We start from the raw sequence: 13005 nt of genomic DNA, 5'->3' as shown, positions 1-13005 counted from the left end.
GGGATCTTTGGACACAGCTATAACAGAGTTTCCAGATAAAACTGAACCGGAAACTAAGTGTACAGCTAGAGCCAAGAAGATGGGCTGGCTGGAAACCTGTTGCTAATGTTTGGCCAGTAGGGTGTGGCAGGAGGCCTGAGTCAGGATCCCTGGGAAGAATGGATGTGTCTCCCCTCCTGAGGAGAAGTAGTGCTCACAGTGGACGGCTGACCCAGCGCCCTGAGCGACAGGCTGAGGCATGAGCTCCCAGCACTGATAGATGGATTCTAAGATCTGGAAGAGGGTGTCAGTGGTTCTTCCCAGGAGGTTTGCTTTGATGAATGAGACCAGAGAGTGGCCTCTGCTTAATGGGGGGCTTCAAAGGTAAAAAGACTCATCTACTGCCAGCCATGAAAAGCAAGTGATGTGTGAGCTGCTCTAACTGGGCTTGGGTGACTGTGAGAGTCTGTCTCTTCCTGAATTGCAGTGTAGAAAACAAGGCTGGCCAGGCCCTGCTGTCACACCGTGCGAGTGAGACTGCAGGTAGGCCCTTACTAGAAACAGACATCTGGGCTGCTTTGTGAGCCTTTTTCCAAGTCAGCCGTTGGCAAGGCTGTACTCTGCAGGGAGTAGATGGATAAGAGTGTGGTGGCATTGCCAGTGAAGGGGTGCCCTGCAGAACCAGCTCCAGATAGCTCTCATCAGGCCTTTGAAACCCCATGGAAATGTGGTTGTCAGGCAGGCCCACCCTGTGTGTCGTAATAGACACTGTCGCACCCTGCATCCCGCTGCCCTCCTCGCTTTCTCATAGCACTTCCTACCTCCCCCAGTGTCTGCGCTGCACTGACTGTGATCGGTGCTGATTGTCTCCTGCATTATATAATGCTGGGGGTGAGGTATTGTTCACTGATAGATTCCAGGTTTCCAGAACAGTAATTGGCACTTTCTGGATTGCTCAAGAAATAGCTTTAAATACAGGAATAACCACACTGTTTCTGCTCCCGTGGCTCTGGAGTACTGTATGGGGGCGACTACCATGGTACCTCCAGTATTACTTTCTGTTCAAAATTGCTTTCACGACTTTGTGTTTTTAGCTGAATTTCCAGATTGTGTAATGAATGTCATCAGAATTTAGATAGGGACTGCATCAAGTCTATAGAAACTTTTCAATAATATGGCCATTTTCACAATATTAGGTCTCCCAGTGCGTGAATGTGGGCGGTCTTTCCATCCTCTGGGTGTTTTCTTCAGTGTTGTATGATTTCTGTTATAATGGTGTCTCACATCTTAAGTTTATTTTATTTTCAGTTTTGAACAGGCTTGTATACAGAATTATTTTTTTCTCAGCAAATTCCTTAATGTACATTTCAAAGTATTGGTATTTATGTTGACTTTTGTGTTTATCAGTTCTAAGAATTTTTTGGTAACCTTTAGACTTTTACAGTGTAGACGCTTTGTAGGCACAGGGATGATTTGACTTATTTCTTTGCTGTTTGTATCTCCTCTTTCTTTCTCTTGACCTGTTACCTTGACTAAGGGTCCAAACCCTGATGGGTATGTGTTAGTGGACAGGGTGTGGGTCTGTTGTGTGGGGGCTTTCTTGTGTTGACATTGTCCCCTACTGCTCCAGTGTCTTCCACGCCTCTGTTAGCATGTGATGTTGAATTTTGCCAAACAGTTTTTCTGTACCTATTGAAGTGATTATTATTGAAGTGCTTTCCCGTGGTTCTGTTTCTATGCTACATTACACTATCAGTTTGCTTACACTGAACCTGCCTTGGCTGCCTGAAATGAATCTAACTTGGTTATGATATGTGATCTTTTTAATGTACTGTTGAACTCAGTTTGTATTTTTTCCCTGATAATTTGCATTCATAGTTGTTCGTCAGGGAGACTTGCTGCAGTGTTTCCATTTTTGTTGTGTCCTTACCCAGTTTTGGTATGAGGACAATATGGTACAAACAGATACACATGCAACCGTGGAGTAAAATTTCCAGCCATCACACATTTTTGTACATGTGAAATCTGGAAACAGTAAGAACAGGATATGACAGTAGAAGGGTAACTGTTAGGAAAGAGGAAAGGAGTGAGTGTGGGCAACAGAGGAAGATGTGGCTGAAGTACCTACAATTGATGGGCACTTGTGGTGAACAAAAGAATAGCATCCCAGTTAGGGAAGGGCTGGTGTTTTGAGATGTGTGGAGTTGCTCTCCCTGTGTTCCCACCTTCCCATCACTAGGATGGAGACATCATTCATGAAGTGAAGTATTCTACACGTGGCATTGAACACTCTTTAAGTACCATTGTCTTCAGATTGACCCCATGCCTGGAGTACAGACTCGCCATACGATCCCAAGTGTCCAGATGCTATTTGGTCACTCCTCTGTTCTGCAAGGGAGCACATGGAGACTTCACCACCGAGGACGAGCCCTCTCTGTCTGCATCCTTTCTCTTGGAGAGGTAGAGCATCGCACTGCTGAAAGGCCACCATCCTTACCCCTTCCAGTTTTCATGTCCTCTTTCATGGGGAAATATTTTCCAGAAAGGGGGAAGAAAATGCAGAAAGATTTCAGAGCAGCTGGCAGAGAGCAGACAGACGGGCAGCTCAGACGGCAGTTGGCGCCGCGTCTGCTCTTTCTATACTGCTGGGAGCAAGCCCCGGAGCCAGAGTACCCTGCTCAACCAGTGCATGAAGCAGTGCATGTGGGAGGCAGCTCCTAGATGCGGGGAGGAAGCAATGCTGGCCCAGTGACTGGATGATGGTGGAGCATTATGGCTGGGGGCTTTGGGCGTCACGGAAGCTGTGAGCGCGGTGAGAATGTTGCACACAGCAAAACCCGTTGCCTAGGCTGCCCTGGATGTGCATATGAAAATTCATTTAATCTGGGGCAAGTCTGGTCCAAGGGAGGTGTGAGAGAGCTGAGGAACCAGGATTCGGGGGTGGGGGGGCTTCTGGTGAACTTTGTGAGCATGCACTGTTGGACACACCTTGTCCCAAAGCGAGAATAAATGTGTGTTCTGAGCATTGTCTTAAGTGAGGACACCCTACAACTGTGCCACAACTGTGACCCCCATATCCGAGAGTCTGTGTTTCACATCCTCAAAGGGCGTTGGGCCTCATACAGCCAGACATCAGTCCCTGTTGGAAACATCGCCGTCTGCTGGTGGGGACATAAACTTAAACTCAGGTCCTCGTGCTTACACAGCACACACTGTCCACTGAATGACCTCCTCGGAGTTTTTATGTCACACACACACACACACACACACACACAGTTTTATCAAGGGGGTTTCAGGGTTTGATCTCAGGTTGTCAGACTTACAGGAAGCACCTTTGGCCACTGAGCTATCTGTGACAGCTTCTCTGTCTCATGAGCTCGTATGCTTAGATCTCCAGGCATGAGAACATGAGTGTTCATGGTTTCCGTTACCAATTCCTAACAGACTGTTGTCATACAAAAAGGAGGTGTGGTTGGTGGGAGTGGCTGGATGGGCCACTACTGTGGTCAGTCAGCACAGACATTCCACATGTGTTCACCAAACAAGCTTGCTGGTATTAGTCATGCCTGCTTCCTGCCCTGATTTGTCTGCTGTGTCTCAAAACTGCCTGTTGGTATCTCCCACCATGATGGATGTTTCTTGGTGTCTCTTTTCAGTACTACCCATCTTAAGACTAAAGATATAGTATCAAGTGTCCTATTCTTTGAGTGAACTGGAGAGGTGCCATTGCCATACAGCCTTCCTTACACCCATTCACAGTCTGCCCTCAGATCCCTGTGCTAAACATTTAAGATGCCACCAGCCTTCTTTTGGCCAGCTGTGCCCAGTGACTCTTGTTTCTGTCTCTCCTCCTAGATTTCATATTCATCCTTGCTAAGTAGCAGAAAGCTGGGTTCTGTTTTCTATACCAGCCATCTGCTGTAGGTGGGACCTTGGCCACTTCCAGCTCTTTGGATCATTTATCCAGACTCATTCTATCTGGCTTGTCCTATAGCTCCCAAGTTTCCTTCCTCACCATCTCATAATGTCATTTGATCCCAAAGTTTCCTGTGTTCCCAGTTGAAAGATGTGTAGCAATCATCCTTACCACGGTCCAGAAATCCCCAGCAGGACCAGGAGGTGTTGTTATCCTGAGAGAGCCAAGGCCTGGACACAGTGGCCTCACTGGACTCTCCAGAGTGAACATATGACCTCTGTATACTTAAGAAACTGTTGTTCTTTGGAAATTCTAGTTTAACTAGGTCTTGCGTGTTTCTCTGCCAAACTGGCAGCCCAGTCCCAGCCCCTCCCAGGCTACTTGCCTTCCCCTCACTTATTTAATTTCACTGGACATTTTTTGTTGCTGTCATGTGTCACCCACCTTGGGTCTGAGCCACACTGCACTCAGATGATTTCTTCCCCCATTATTCCTCATCTCCTGCCTCCCTGCAGGACATTCTTACTGTCTCAGGACTACCCTGTGGGTTTCCTTTGGGAAAAGGGCCGATGTGGGCAGCATACCACATCGGTTTGGTTTGGGAGATACCTTCATTCCACCAGGCATGTGACCCAGGGTGGTCATGGTCTCCTCTTGGCACAGGGCGATACCTCCACTGCCCTTTGCTTTCCTTGCTGTGTATGCCCCGCCGTCCCAACTATGGAGATGACCTGCCTTCCACAGCTACTTTCACAATTCTGAGTTGCCCTTGATGTTCCACAGCTTGTTTCCAGCATAACTATAGATTTCTGGGTTTGCTGTCCCTGTGGGGCTCGTCCCTGCCTGGGCTGGGGATTTCCCAGCTCTGGAGAGTCCACGGTCATTCCTTCCTTCAGTGCTCATTCCTAGTGGCTGAGAAGTTTAGCTGGGCCCGCCCTCCTGAGCACTGCCTGCCCTCTGCCCTGCCTCATCCTTTGGCTGCAGCATCAGTGTCGGGCTTCCCAGTGCACTTCCTTCCATTCCAGTGTTGCTGTTGCCCAGCCCTGTGTGCCTCCCTGTCTGCTAAGACCGGCTCAGTGGCCTGTTTCTTTCACCATTGAGAGCACATGCAATGGTGCAGCCACAGTCTGTGATAAGCCAAATAGACTGTCTTGGGGGAGAGAGGATCAGTGACAGTTGCCTAAGCTTCTGCAGACTGCTCAGAAACCTTCCCCTCTTGTCAGCCCAGCCTTCCCACTACATGAGTCCCTGTCATAGCCTGAAAACCAGTCCTCCCCAATGGCTAGCCACAGAACTCCAGGCATGTCTGGATGTCACCAGCACTTCGCAGGGGGCTTGCTTTGTCCCACCCAGGATGTCCTATTGTGCTTGGTCCTTCTGCACCCACCAGTCTCCTCTGCCTGTCATGGTCTTCCCAACTCCCAGTTGCTTTTCATGATTCTGGTGACCTCAGGGAGTTCTGGAATGTTTATCAGTTTATGTTGGCCAGTGTAAGCATGTATTTGAGCATTGTCCAGGGAGGGTGTGTAACCTTTTGGCTGCAGGGCCCTAGGGGCATGGCTTGAGTGTTGTAGGCACTCATGCTCCCACCTGATTGCCAGTGTGAGGGCCTATGTGGCTGCTCTTACCATTGCACCGCCCACCAGGATTCCCCGATCCCTCCGTCCCTGAGCCAAACAAAGCCTTCTCCCTATCCCAGCAATACAGGAAATGAGTGTGAGGTTCTGTTCACGGTGATAGTCTTAGGGAGGGAGAAGTAGGTGGCCATTGTCTCCACTATACCTCAGGGCTGCGCAGGGCAGTATTTACCTCAGTCACCCAGCCTCCCTTTGAAGTCACCTCCTTTCTGCATGAGGTGCCGTAAGTTCCACCGCCTGGAATTTTAGTAGTGCTGTCGCAGATGTCTGTCTTTCCACACATACATGCATTTACTTCTGTGTTCCTGCTCAGTTCTAACTCCGTGCTATGTTGTCTCATTGCTCAGCCTGCCACCTTTGGCCATGGGTTACTGTTACAGATTGACCCTATATGTCTTCTGGTGTCCCTGTGGCTTGTCCTTACACAGGTCCTAATCGTGGCTTCATCGGGTACTGCAAGCTTCCCCAGTGTATTCCTGCCCAGCCTGGCATCAACCATTGGTTCTTTTGTTGGTGAACGGCTCAAGGGTGCCATGTTGGCTCCACCTGCCCCAGGCTCCTTCTGGCCCATGTTAAGTGATGTCTTTGGTTAGAAGGTCATGTTTCCTGGGATGTAACTGGCAGTACTCAGGTGCAGCCAGATTGGGGATGGGTGTGTCACAGAGGGCTGCAGTGGCTTTGGCCAGATAACCTGGATCAGGAGCTATACACAGCAGCTTTCCAGGCATGCTGAGGCCAGGCAAACTCTCAGGGTGACTTTATTTTACGGCTTCCACCCAGAGGTGAGGTAAGTTCAGCTTTTGTTTGGGACGGGCGCCTTTTGCATGTCTCCCTGGTCTGGAGGCTTGTCTGCATTGCTAATATCGCTGATGTGCATTCTGCCCTGGGGCCTGCTACTTACTTTATGCCCTGTTGTCAGATGTTTCATCTGTGAGAGGCCTACCCACTTCCCTCCATTCACCGACATCTTCCACATGAATGAAAACAAGATCAGAGACCTTGGGCATTACAAGGCCAGGCCATATAAGTGTAACTAACTTCTTGTCTCTGCTCTGAGTGGCACACACAGATGACTCCAACCTGACATCCTATAGGCAGCCTCCTCCTGGGCCTGTCCTCTGCCTGGGAACCCATGAATGTATTCCATTGTATCCTAAGGAAAGACTACCTGTAGGGAGTCTAAAACAAACAAACAAACAAACAAAAACAAAAAAACAATTACCAAGTCATGTTCGCTTTTCAGAGTTACTTTATCTTCTCTAGAAATGACTATCTTTGGGAGTGACGTGCTGTGTCTGGACACCATTTAACATAAACATAGATTATATGATGTCCATTGCCATCATAATAGATCTGTGTCTCTCTTACAGCTTGAGCCTCTGCCAGAAAAGGTTCTGCAGCAGAGACCCAATGTCAATGCTGTCCACTCCATGGAGAAAGTTATGGACATCCACAGTAAGTGATCTTGGGGACCCAGGGAAGGAGCAAAGGGCTCTACTTGTGGTGGGCTAAGAGAGACTCCCAGAACCAGTTCCTGCTTTACGGGGCTTCAAATGATTCTAGGCACAAATGGTCCTAAGCTGCTTGGTTCAATTTCCCAGAACCAGGGTGCTTCAGACTATAAGTCTCTGTCAGGACCAGAGGTACTCAGCACAGGGTAGAACCCATCTCCCATTCAAGTAGCAGTCCCTGGGGCTCAGCAACAGGCATACAGCCAGGTACCCATGCAGCACCCTGCCCAGGTACACCTGCTACTCCTTGCCTGGATCTCTGATATGCCCATTCTGGTACAAAAGCTTGCAAAGATGATGCATACCTGAAGGCTTCTCCCAGCTCCCCACTGAACCATTTAGCTCTGATTTCAAAGCTTTTTCTACTGAGGTCCCTGACTCTAAAAAGCCGCTTGGGCAGGGCTTCCTGTGCTGAACCTGGATGTAGTATATCCACAATACCTGCAAAGCTCCAGGTAGGAAACTACCTGAGTCTAGGTACCAGCAAGTCTGCATGCGCCTGCTCCCAGAATTTCTGGTCATCCACAGCAAGGTAGAGTCCCATGAATGTGGAGAGCGAGGTTCCACAACAGCCCCAGCCTGTGTCCAGGTGACCTTGGTGCAGAAATTACTCCACAGAGGCCAGGGTTTCTGAGGGTGTCACCGGCCAGCACTCTTCAGGACAAGTGAAAATCTCCTGTGAGCTAAGCCAGCAACGTGCAGAAGCGGGAGAGTCACTGGGTGTTCCCCTTCCCCCAGGCAAGTACTGGCGCTGCCTGCAGCGTCTGTCCTCCACGGTGGGGCACTCTCTGATTGAGGCACAGAAGTGTGAGAATGAAGAGGCTGAGACGGTCACCGCCATGGCCTCGCTGTCTGTAGGTGTAAAACCTGCTGAGAAGAGGTAAGCCTGCCCACCCCTCCCCCACAGACTGCTGAGTACACCTGTGCGTGTGAACCTGGCAGAATCTTAGTGTGCAGGGACAGGACACATGGTAGGCATGTCCACTGACTCTGCTAGCCAAGACTGTCCCCCAGGGAAGAGCTTGAGCCGCAGCAGGGCAGGGATCTCTAGGTAACTCTGTGGGAAAGGGAACCTGATGGCACAGGGCCTCACCCACCGTACACGCTGCCCGTCCCCTTTCTCCTCCACAGGTCTGATGAGGAGCCCATGGAGGAGGAACCACCACTGTAGCCCCAAAGCTGCTGTCCTCTCCTTTGTTTGTCTGTCTTGAAGCTCAGCCAAGAAACTTTCCCGTGTCACTCCTGCGTCCTGCCTTGGTGCTCTCTCTGAGTGCAAAGGGACGGCAGGCGTGCAGCAGCAACGGGAGGCCTTTCTGACGCCATGGACCCACAGGTCTGGAGACGCACACGAACACCAGGTGTGGTAGATCACATGGAACATAGGACAGCGTGCAACACACGAATGCAGAGCCATGCGGAAGCCAAGCACACACGCTGGTGGGTTCCCCCGGGGAAGCCTCGAAGGAAGAAGCCTGTGGCAACTTGGGCAGAGTTGCTGAATCGAGTTGACATGAGGAAAATGAAAATCAAAGATCTAATAATACAGAACAAACTTGATTGAAACTGGTGCTTAACATTCGATTCTTACCCACAGTCCCACAGTCTTCGTGTAAGCCACTCAACTCATCTTGTAGCTTTTTTTAAACAGAGTTTTCTATGGCTCTGGCCTGCCTTGTGAACCTTAGTGGGGTGCTGTGGGCATTCACAGCTTAGTGAGGGGCAGAGTTGGAAGAAACTTTAAAGAAAAAAACTGGACAGAACAGAAATGTGAGCCTGGGAGTCAGCTGGAGCTTCTCCAAGCCATCGGAAGATGCGAGTTTGTGCCTTTTTTTATTGCTCTGATGGATTTTTCTCTGGCTGGGTTTTCTGAAGTCTGAGGAACAATGCCTTAAGAAAAAAAAAAATGCCACCAAGAATTGGTGTGACAGTGTCCTGTGGCTGGCTGAGCCTGGTGATGCTGGCCTGGCATTACAAGAGTAGGCACCAGCCACTGTCCCCGAGGGCCGCAGTGCAGCCAGCCTTGCGTGGTTTGATCGCTGTTTAAGGAAGATGAGGTAGTTCCAAAAGCAGCGAACACCGCCGGCAGTTTTGAAGTCCAACACGTTTTAAACCGGATCCAAAGTGTTCTTTCCTCATCCGTCACGTGCTGTTGAGCATCTCCATTCGGTTGTGAAGCATGTCGTAGGCGCACTGCAGTGTTACGATCGGAATGCTTTTCATTAAAAGCAGGTAGCATGAAGTATTGCTTAAATTTTAGGTCTAAATAAATATATATATGTATAATATATATTCCACTGTATTCCAAGCTAAGAAACTTGATTCTTATGAGATCTTGATAAAATATTTATAATGCATTTATAGACAAAGTATATATGAATATATATAATAAATCCAGACCACAGAGGTCCTGGCAGGTGAAAGACATGTGTGTTAGCTCTGAGGTGCTGAGGGCTGGGGTCTGGATTGAGGCCCAAGGATTTTTGAGCTCCAGATTGGCCAGCTTCCAGATGACCAACACGTTCACCCCTGGGCAGCGTCCCCACCAGTTTGTACTTTAATTTTAATTATTTTCTAACAAGACCTCTGCCCTCTCCAAGCCCTCATGCACATATGTACCTGATGAGTTTTTATAGCAAAGAATATAAACTTGCTGTTGATTTTTTTGTATGAATTTTTCACAAAAAGATCCTGAAGAAAACATTGTTTTGTGGATTTTACATTTTTTTTCAGCATTCAGGAGTTTTCTGAAGGTGGTATGTCTAAAACTTTTCTTTCTAAATTCTTACTTGTATATTTTTTTTAGCTCTGAAGATTTTTTTTTTTTTATGGTTTGGTTTTGTTTCTTTTGTACAGCAAGCAGAGCTCGGCTGTGCGCAGGCCGGCTGCTGCTCTGCTTGGTTTTCAGAGCGAACCTCTCGGGAATGGGCAATAGGTCTGCGTGGTGCCCATGCCTTGGCCTTTGGGGCTCCACCTGTACAGCAGGGGCTCTGTCCTGCAACACTAGTAGTATTACAAGGCCAGGCCGGCCACGTGAGATGGGAGGGCAGTCGGCATTAATGAGTGTGGGCTTATAACCACTCCATCAGGATAGAACTCCAGCTCTAGTTTCCCAAAGACCTTTGATACATGTCCACAAGCGAGCCCGGCCCTGCACCTGTTCAGGGGTTTCCACTGCAGCCTCAGAGCCTGGACTGTGTCTGGAGCCACAGCCCTGCGTTTGTAGCCTGTGGCTGCCAAACCAAGGCCCTTGTCACTTGAGCCTGCAGAAGAACACAGGGTCCTGAGGGGCAGTCTTCTTTCCTGGTTTGTTTGGTTTTTTTTTGTTTGTTTTGTTTTTTTTTTTTTTTTTTCCTATGACAACTGACTTTTTACTGCTAACTTCTTTTCTAGCACTTAAAGCCGCCAATTTCATTCCAAAGTGTGTGGAGTTCAGACCAGCAAGAGGACGTTGAGAGACTCAGAAGGGACATCTAGCTTAGTTTCTGAGTTTGGTGGTGTTTACAGGGTAGATGGGAACTGGGTCAGGCTTTTGACAGACAGGCTGAGCACACATTCTTGGACTTTTTTGATCACTGGGCTCCTATGAGTCAGCGCTAAGCTAAGACCGTGGGTAAAGGACAGGGTAGAGAGGTCTTAGGACATTCCTGGCTCCTCCTTCCCTGTGGCTACTCTGACCCTTGGCAGAAAGATCAGACCTGAGGTAGCCTATGCAGCCCCTCCCTTGCTTGTACCACTGCATGGTGACAGAGGCCAGCTAGCTGCTCTTCTGGCTACCTTGGCCCATTTTCTGCACACCCTGCCACCTGTCCTCTTTGTTCCACGACTCGTGGGGAGGTACACTTCATCTTACTTTTTCAGGTGATGGGTAACAGGCTACTCGGTGGCCAGGGTATTGTAAGAGGGACTCACTTTGGTCCCATTCAGTCACCTTTTGATGCAGGGGCCTGGCCAGGGAGCCAGGTCACTCCAGCTTCCCTGTGAGCTGAAAGCATTACCTACCATATAGCCTTTTCTTCCCTTTGAAAACATGTGGCCCTTCTTCACAGTCATCCACCCAGGGCAGAGGGCAGAAGGTCGGCCTTGACCTCTAGGGCTGGACCACAGCACTCCCTTGTCTGGACCTTGAACCTTCCACCTTCTCCCCTCCTTAGCAAAGGCCTTGGTGGGTGCTGGGAAGGAAGCCGGGAGCAAGCACTTTACATCCCTCTACGGGAAGCCCGAAGGCACCGTGTCCTTAGGATGCTGGTGTTCGCTTACCCTTGGGTCTTCCAGCTGCACCCTGAGAGCCCATGCCCCACCAGCAGGCACTGTTCCCAAGGCCACACCCACTGGGACATCCAGGGCTCTGGCTTCTGAGGGCCAGTTTATCAAAGTGTTTCAGTTTTCCTTTGCTTTCAGATCTGTCCCCAAGAAGAAGGACCATTTTGTGATGGTCTCCGTAGCACTGGTGATGGACTTGGTCGTGTTTCTTTCTGTCAGAACATTCCTTCTTCACTGGTCACAGCCACGTGCTCATTCCATCCTTCTTTTTGTAGACTTTGGGCCCATGTATTTTATGGGCATTGATACATATATAAATATATAGATATAAATATATGAATATATTTTTTTAAGTTTCCTACACCTGGAGGTTGCATGGACGTAAGCCGGCATGTCTTTATATTGTATACAGATTTTGCACGCCAAACTCGGCAGCTTTGGGGAAGGAGAAACAATGCCTTTCTTTCCCCTCTCATGATGTTTGCAGATGCAGAAATTTTTTTTCTGTAAAACAAAACAAAACCTTGAAGGAGAGGAGGAGGGAGTTTGAGTCTTATTGAACTTATTCTTAAGAAATTGTACTTTTTATTGTAAGAAAAATAAAAGGACTACTTACACACTTGTCGTTAAGAGAAGTTTACCTAGCACCTTTGACATCCCGATAGTCGACTGTGTCTGTGTGCAGGCTCCACATTCAGGCCCTACTGCCTGTCTCTCAAGCTGCTTGGGAGGATTTCGTTTTGTTTTGTTTTGTTTGTTCCTTTTTTTCTCCCTGCACAGGGCCAGGTGCACCCTGCCTGCTGTCACCGGCCTCTGGTTGAGAACGTGGGGTTCCCGTGAGTCCCCGTCTCAGCACAACTCTGGAAGTCATGGGGCTGGGCTTCCACCTTGAGCAGTCCAGGCCTCTGTGAGCCCTGAGTCTAAGCAACACTCGGCACTGGAGGAAACATTTTTCCTTCTTGAGGATCCGGGCGCGCTCTGCGCCCATCCTTGACGGTCTCCCTGGCCTCACATTGATCAACGTCTCCTATGGAAAGAAAAGAATGCAGACAGGCCTTGTCCTGGGGGTGTGCACTCCGCTGAGGAGGCACCACTTCCCAATGTGTAAGAATGTTAAACATGCTGTTTCCATGTATGCACAGGAGGCTGACCTCATTCAGCACGAGCTCACTACAGAGGTGTGGTCGAAGCCATTGGAGCGCCGCAAAGTGACGCTGTGTGGGCTCCGCAGCCACGGCCGTCTTCACTCTGTAACAGCCTGTTTTCTCTTTGATTGTCTGGACCTCCCCTCGGCGGCGCTTTCTCCTCTTGGCGGGGTTGGAGGTCATGTTGGTTTTCTCATTCTTGTTTCATTTTGTGTGGTGGGTTTCACTGACCAGCGGTGTCCTCTGACGGTCACCTCTTTCCACCTCCCAGGTCCAGTGTTTGTACCACATCACACATGTGTCACTCTTGGTGTAAATAAAGACTGCGTTAATTGCCCTCCCATCTCTGCTGTCTGCTTGTGCTCTCTCCTTCAGCATGCGTTTGCCTGGGACCCTGGGCACAGGGAATCTTGGGCCCCCATCACTTGGACTGAAATCTGTGGCAGCCTCTCATGCTTTGCTTGCAAGTAGAGTCCCGTGGGGTCTCCTCATTTTAAATCGTTTAAAGTAGTTTTGTTGTTGTCTCTCCTGAAGTTGTTTGCAGACAATGGTGAGCT

The 13005-nt window shown here is 49.2% G+C and overlaps 1 protein-coding gene across 11 annotated transcripts in view; it reads left to right on the top strand.

Moving 5' to 3' along the window:
• Positions 1–12791, top strand: part of Hdac4 (histone deacetylase 4) — a 260524-nt gene extending 247733 nt beyond the window's left edge. For all 11 annotated transcript variants that reach the window (XM_060368864.1, XM_060368871.1, XM_060368867.1 and 8 more), the window contains 3 exons: positions 6903–6987; positions 7782–7923; positions 8175–12791. In XM_060368864.1, coding sequence (XP_060224847.1) covers positions 6903–6987; positions 7782–7923; positions 8175–8214 — 267 coding nt within the window. In that variant the 3' untranslated portion in view covers positions 8215–12791. The remainder of the gene's footprint in view (positions 1–6902; positions 6988–7781; positions 7924–8174) is intronic.
• Positions 12792–13005: the final 214 nt, after the last annotated feature.

This window comes from Meriones unguiculatus, chromosome 15, assembly GCF_030254825.1.
Source record: "Meriones unguiculatus strain TT.TT164.6M chromosome 15, Bangor_MerUng_6.1, whole genome shotgun sequence".
Classification (NCBI taxonomy): Eukaryota; Metazoa; Chordata; class Mammalia; order Rodentia; family Muridae; genus Meriones; species Meriones unguiculatus.
The sequence above is the reverse complement of the archived record's forward strand: the minus strand, read 5'-3'. Positions and strand labels throughout refer to the sequence as shown.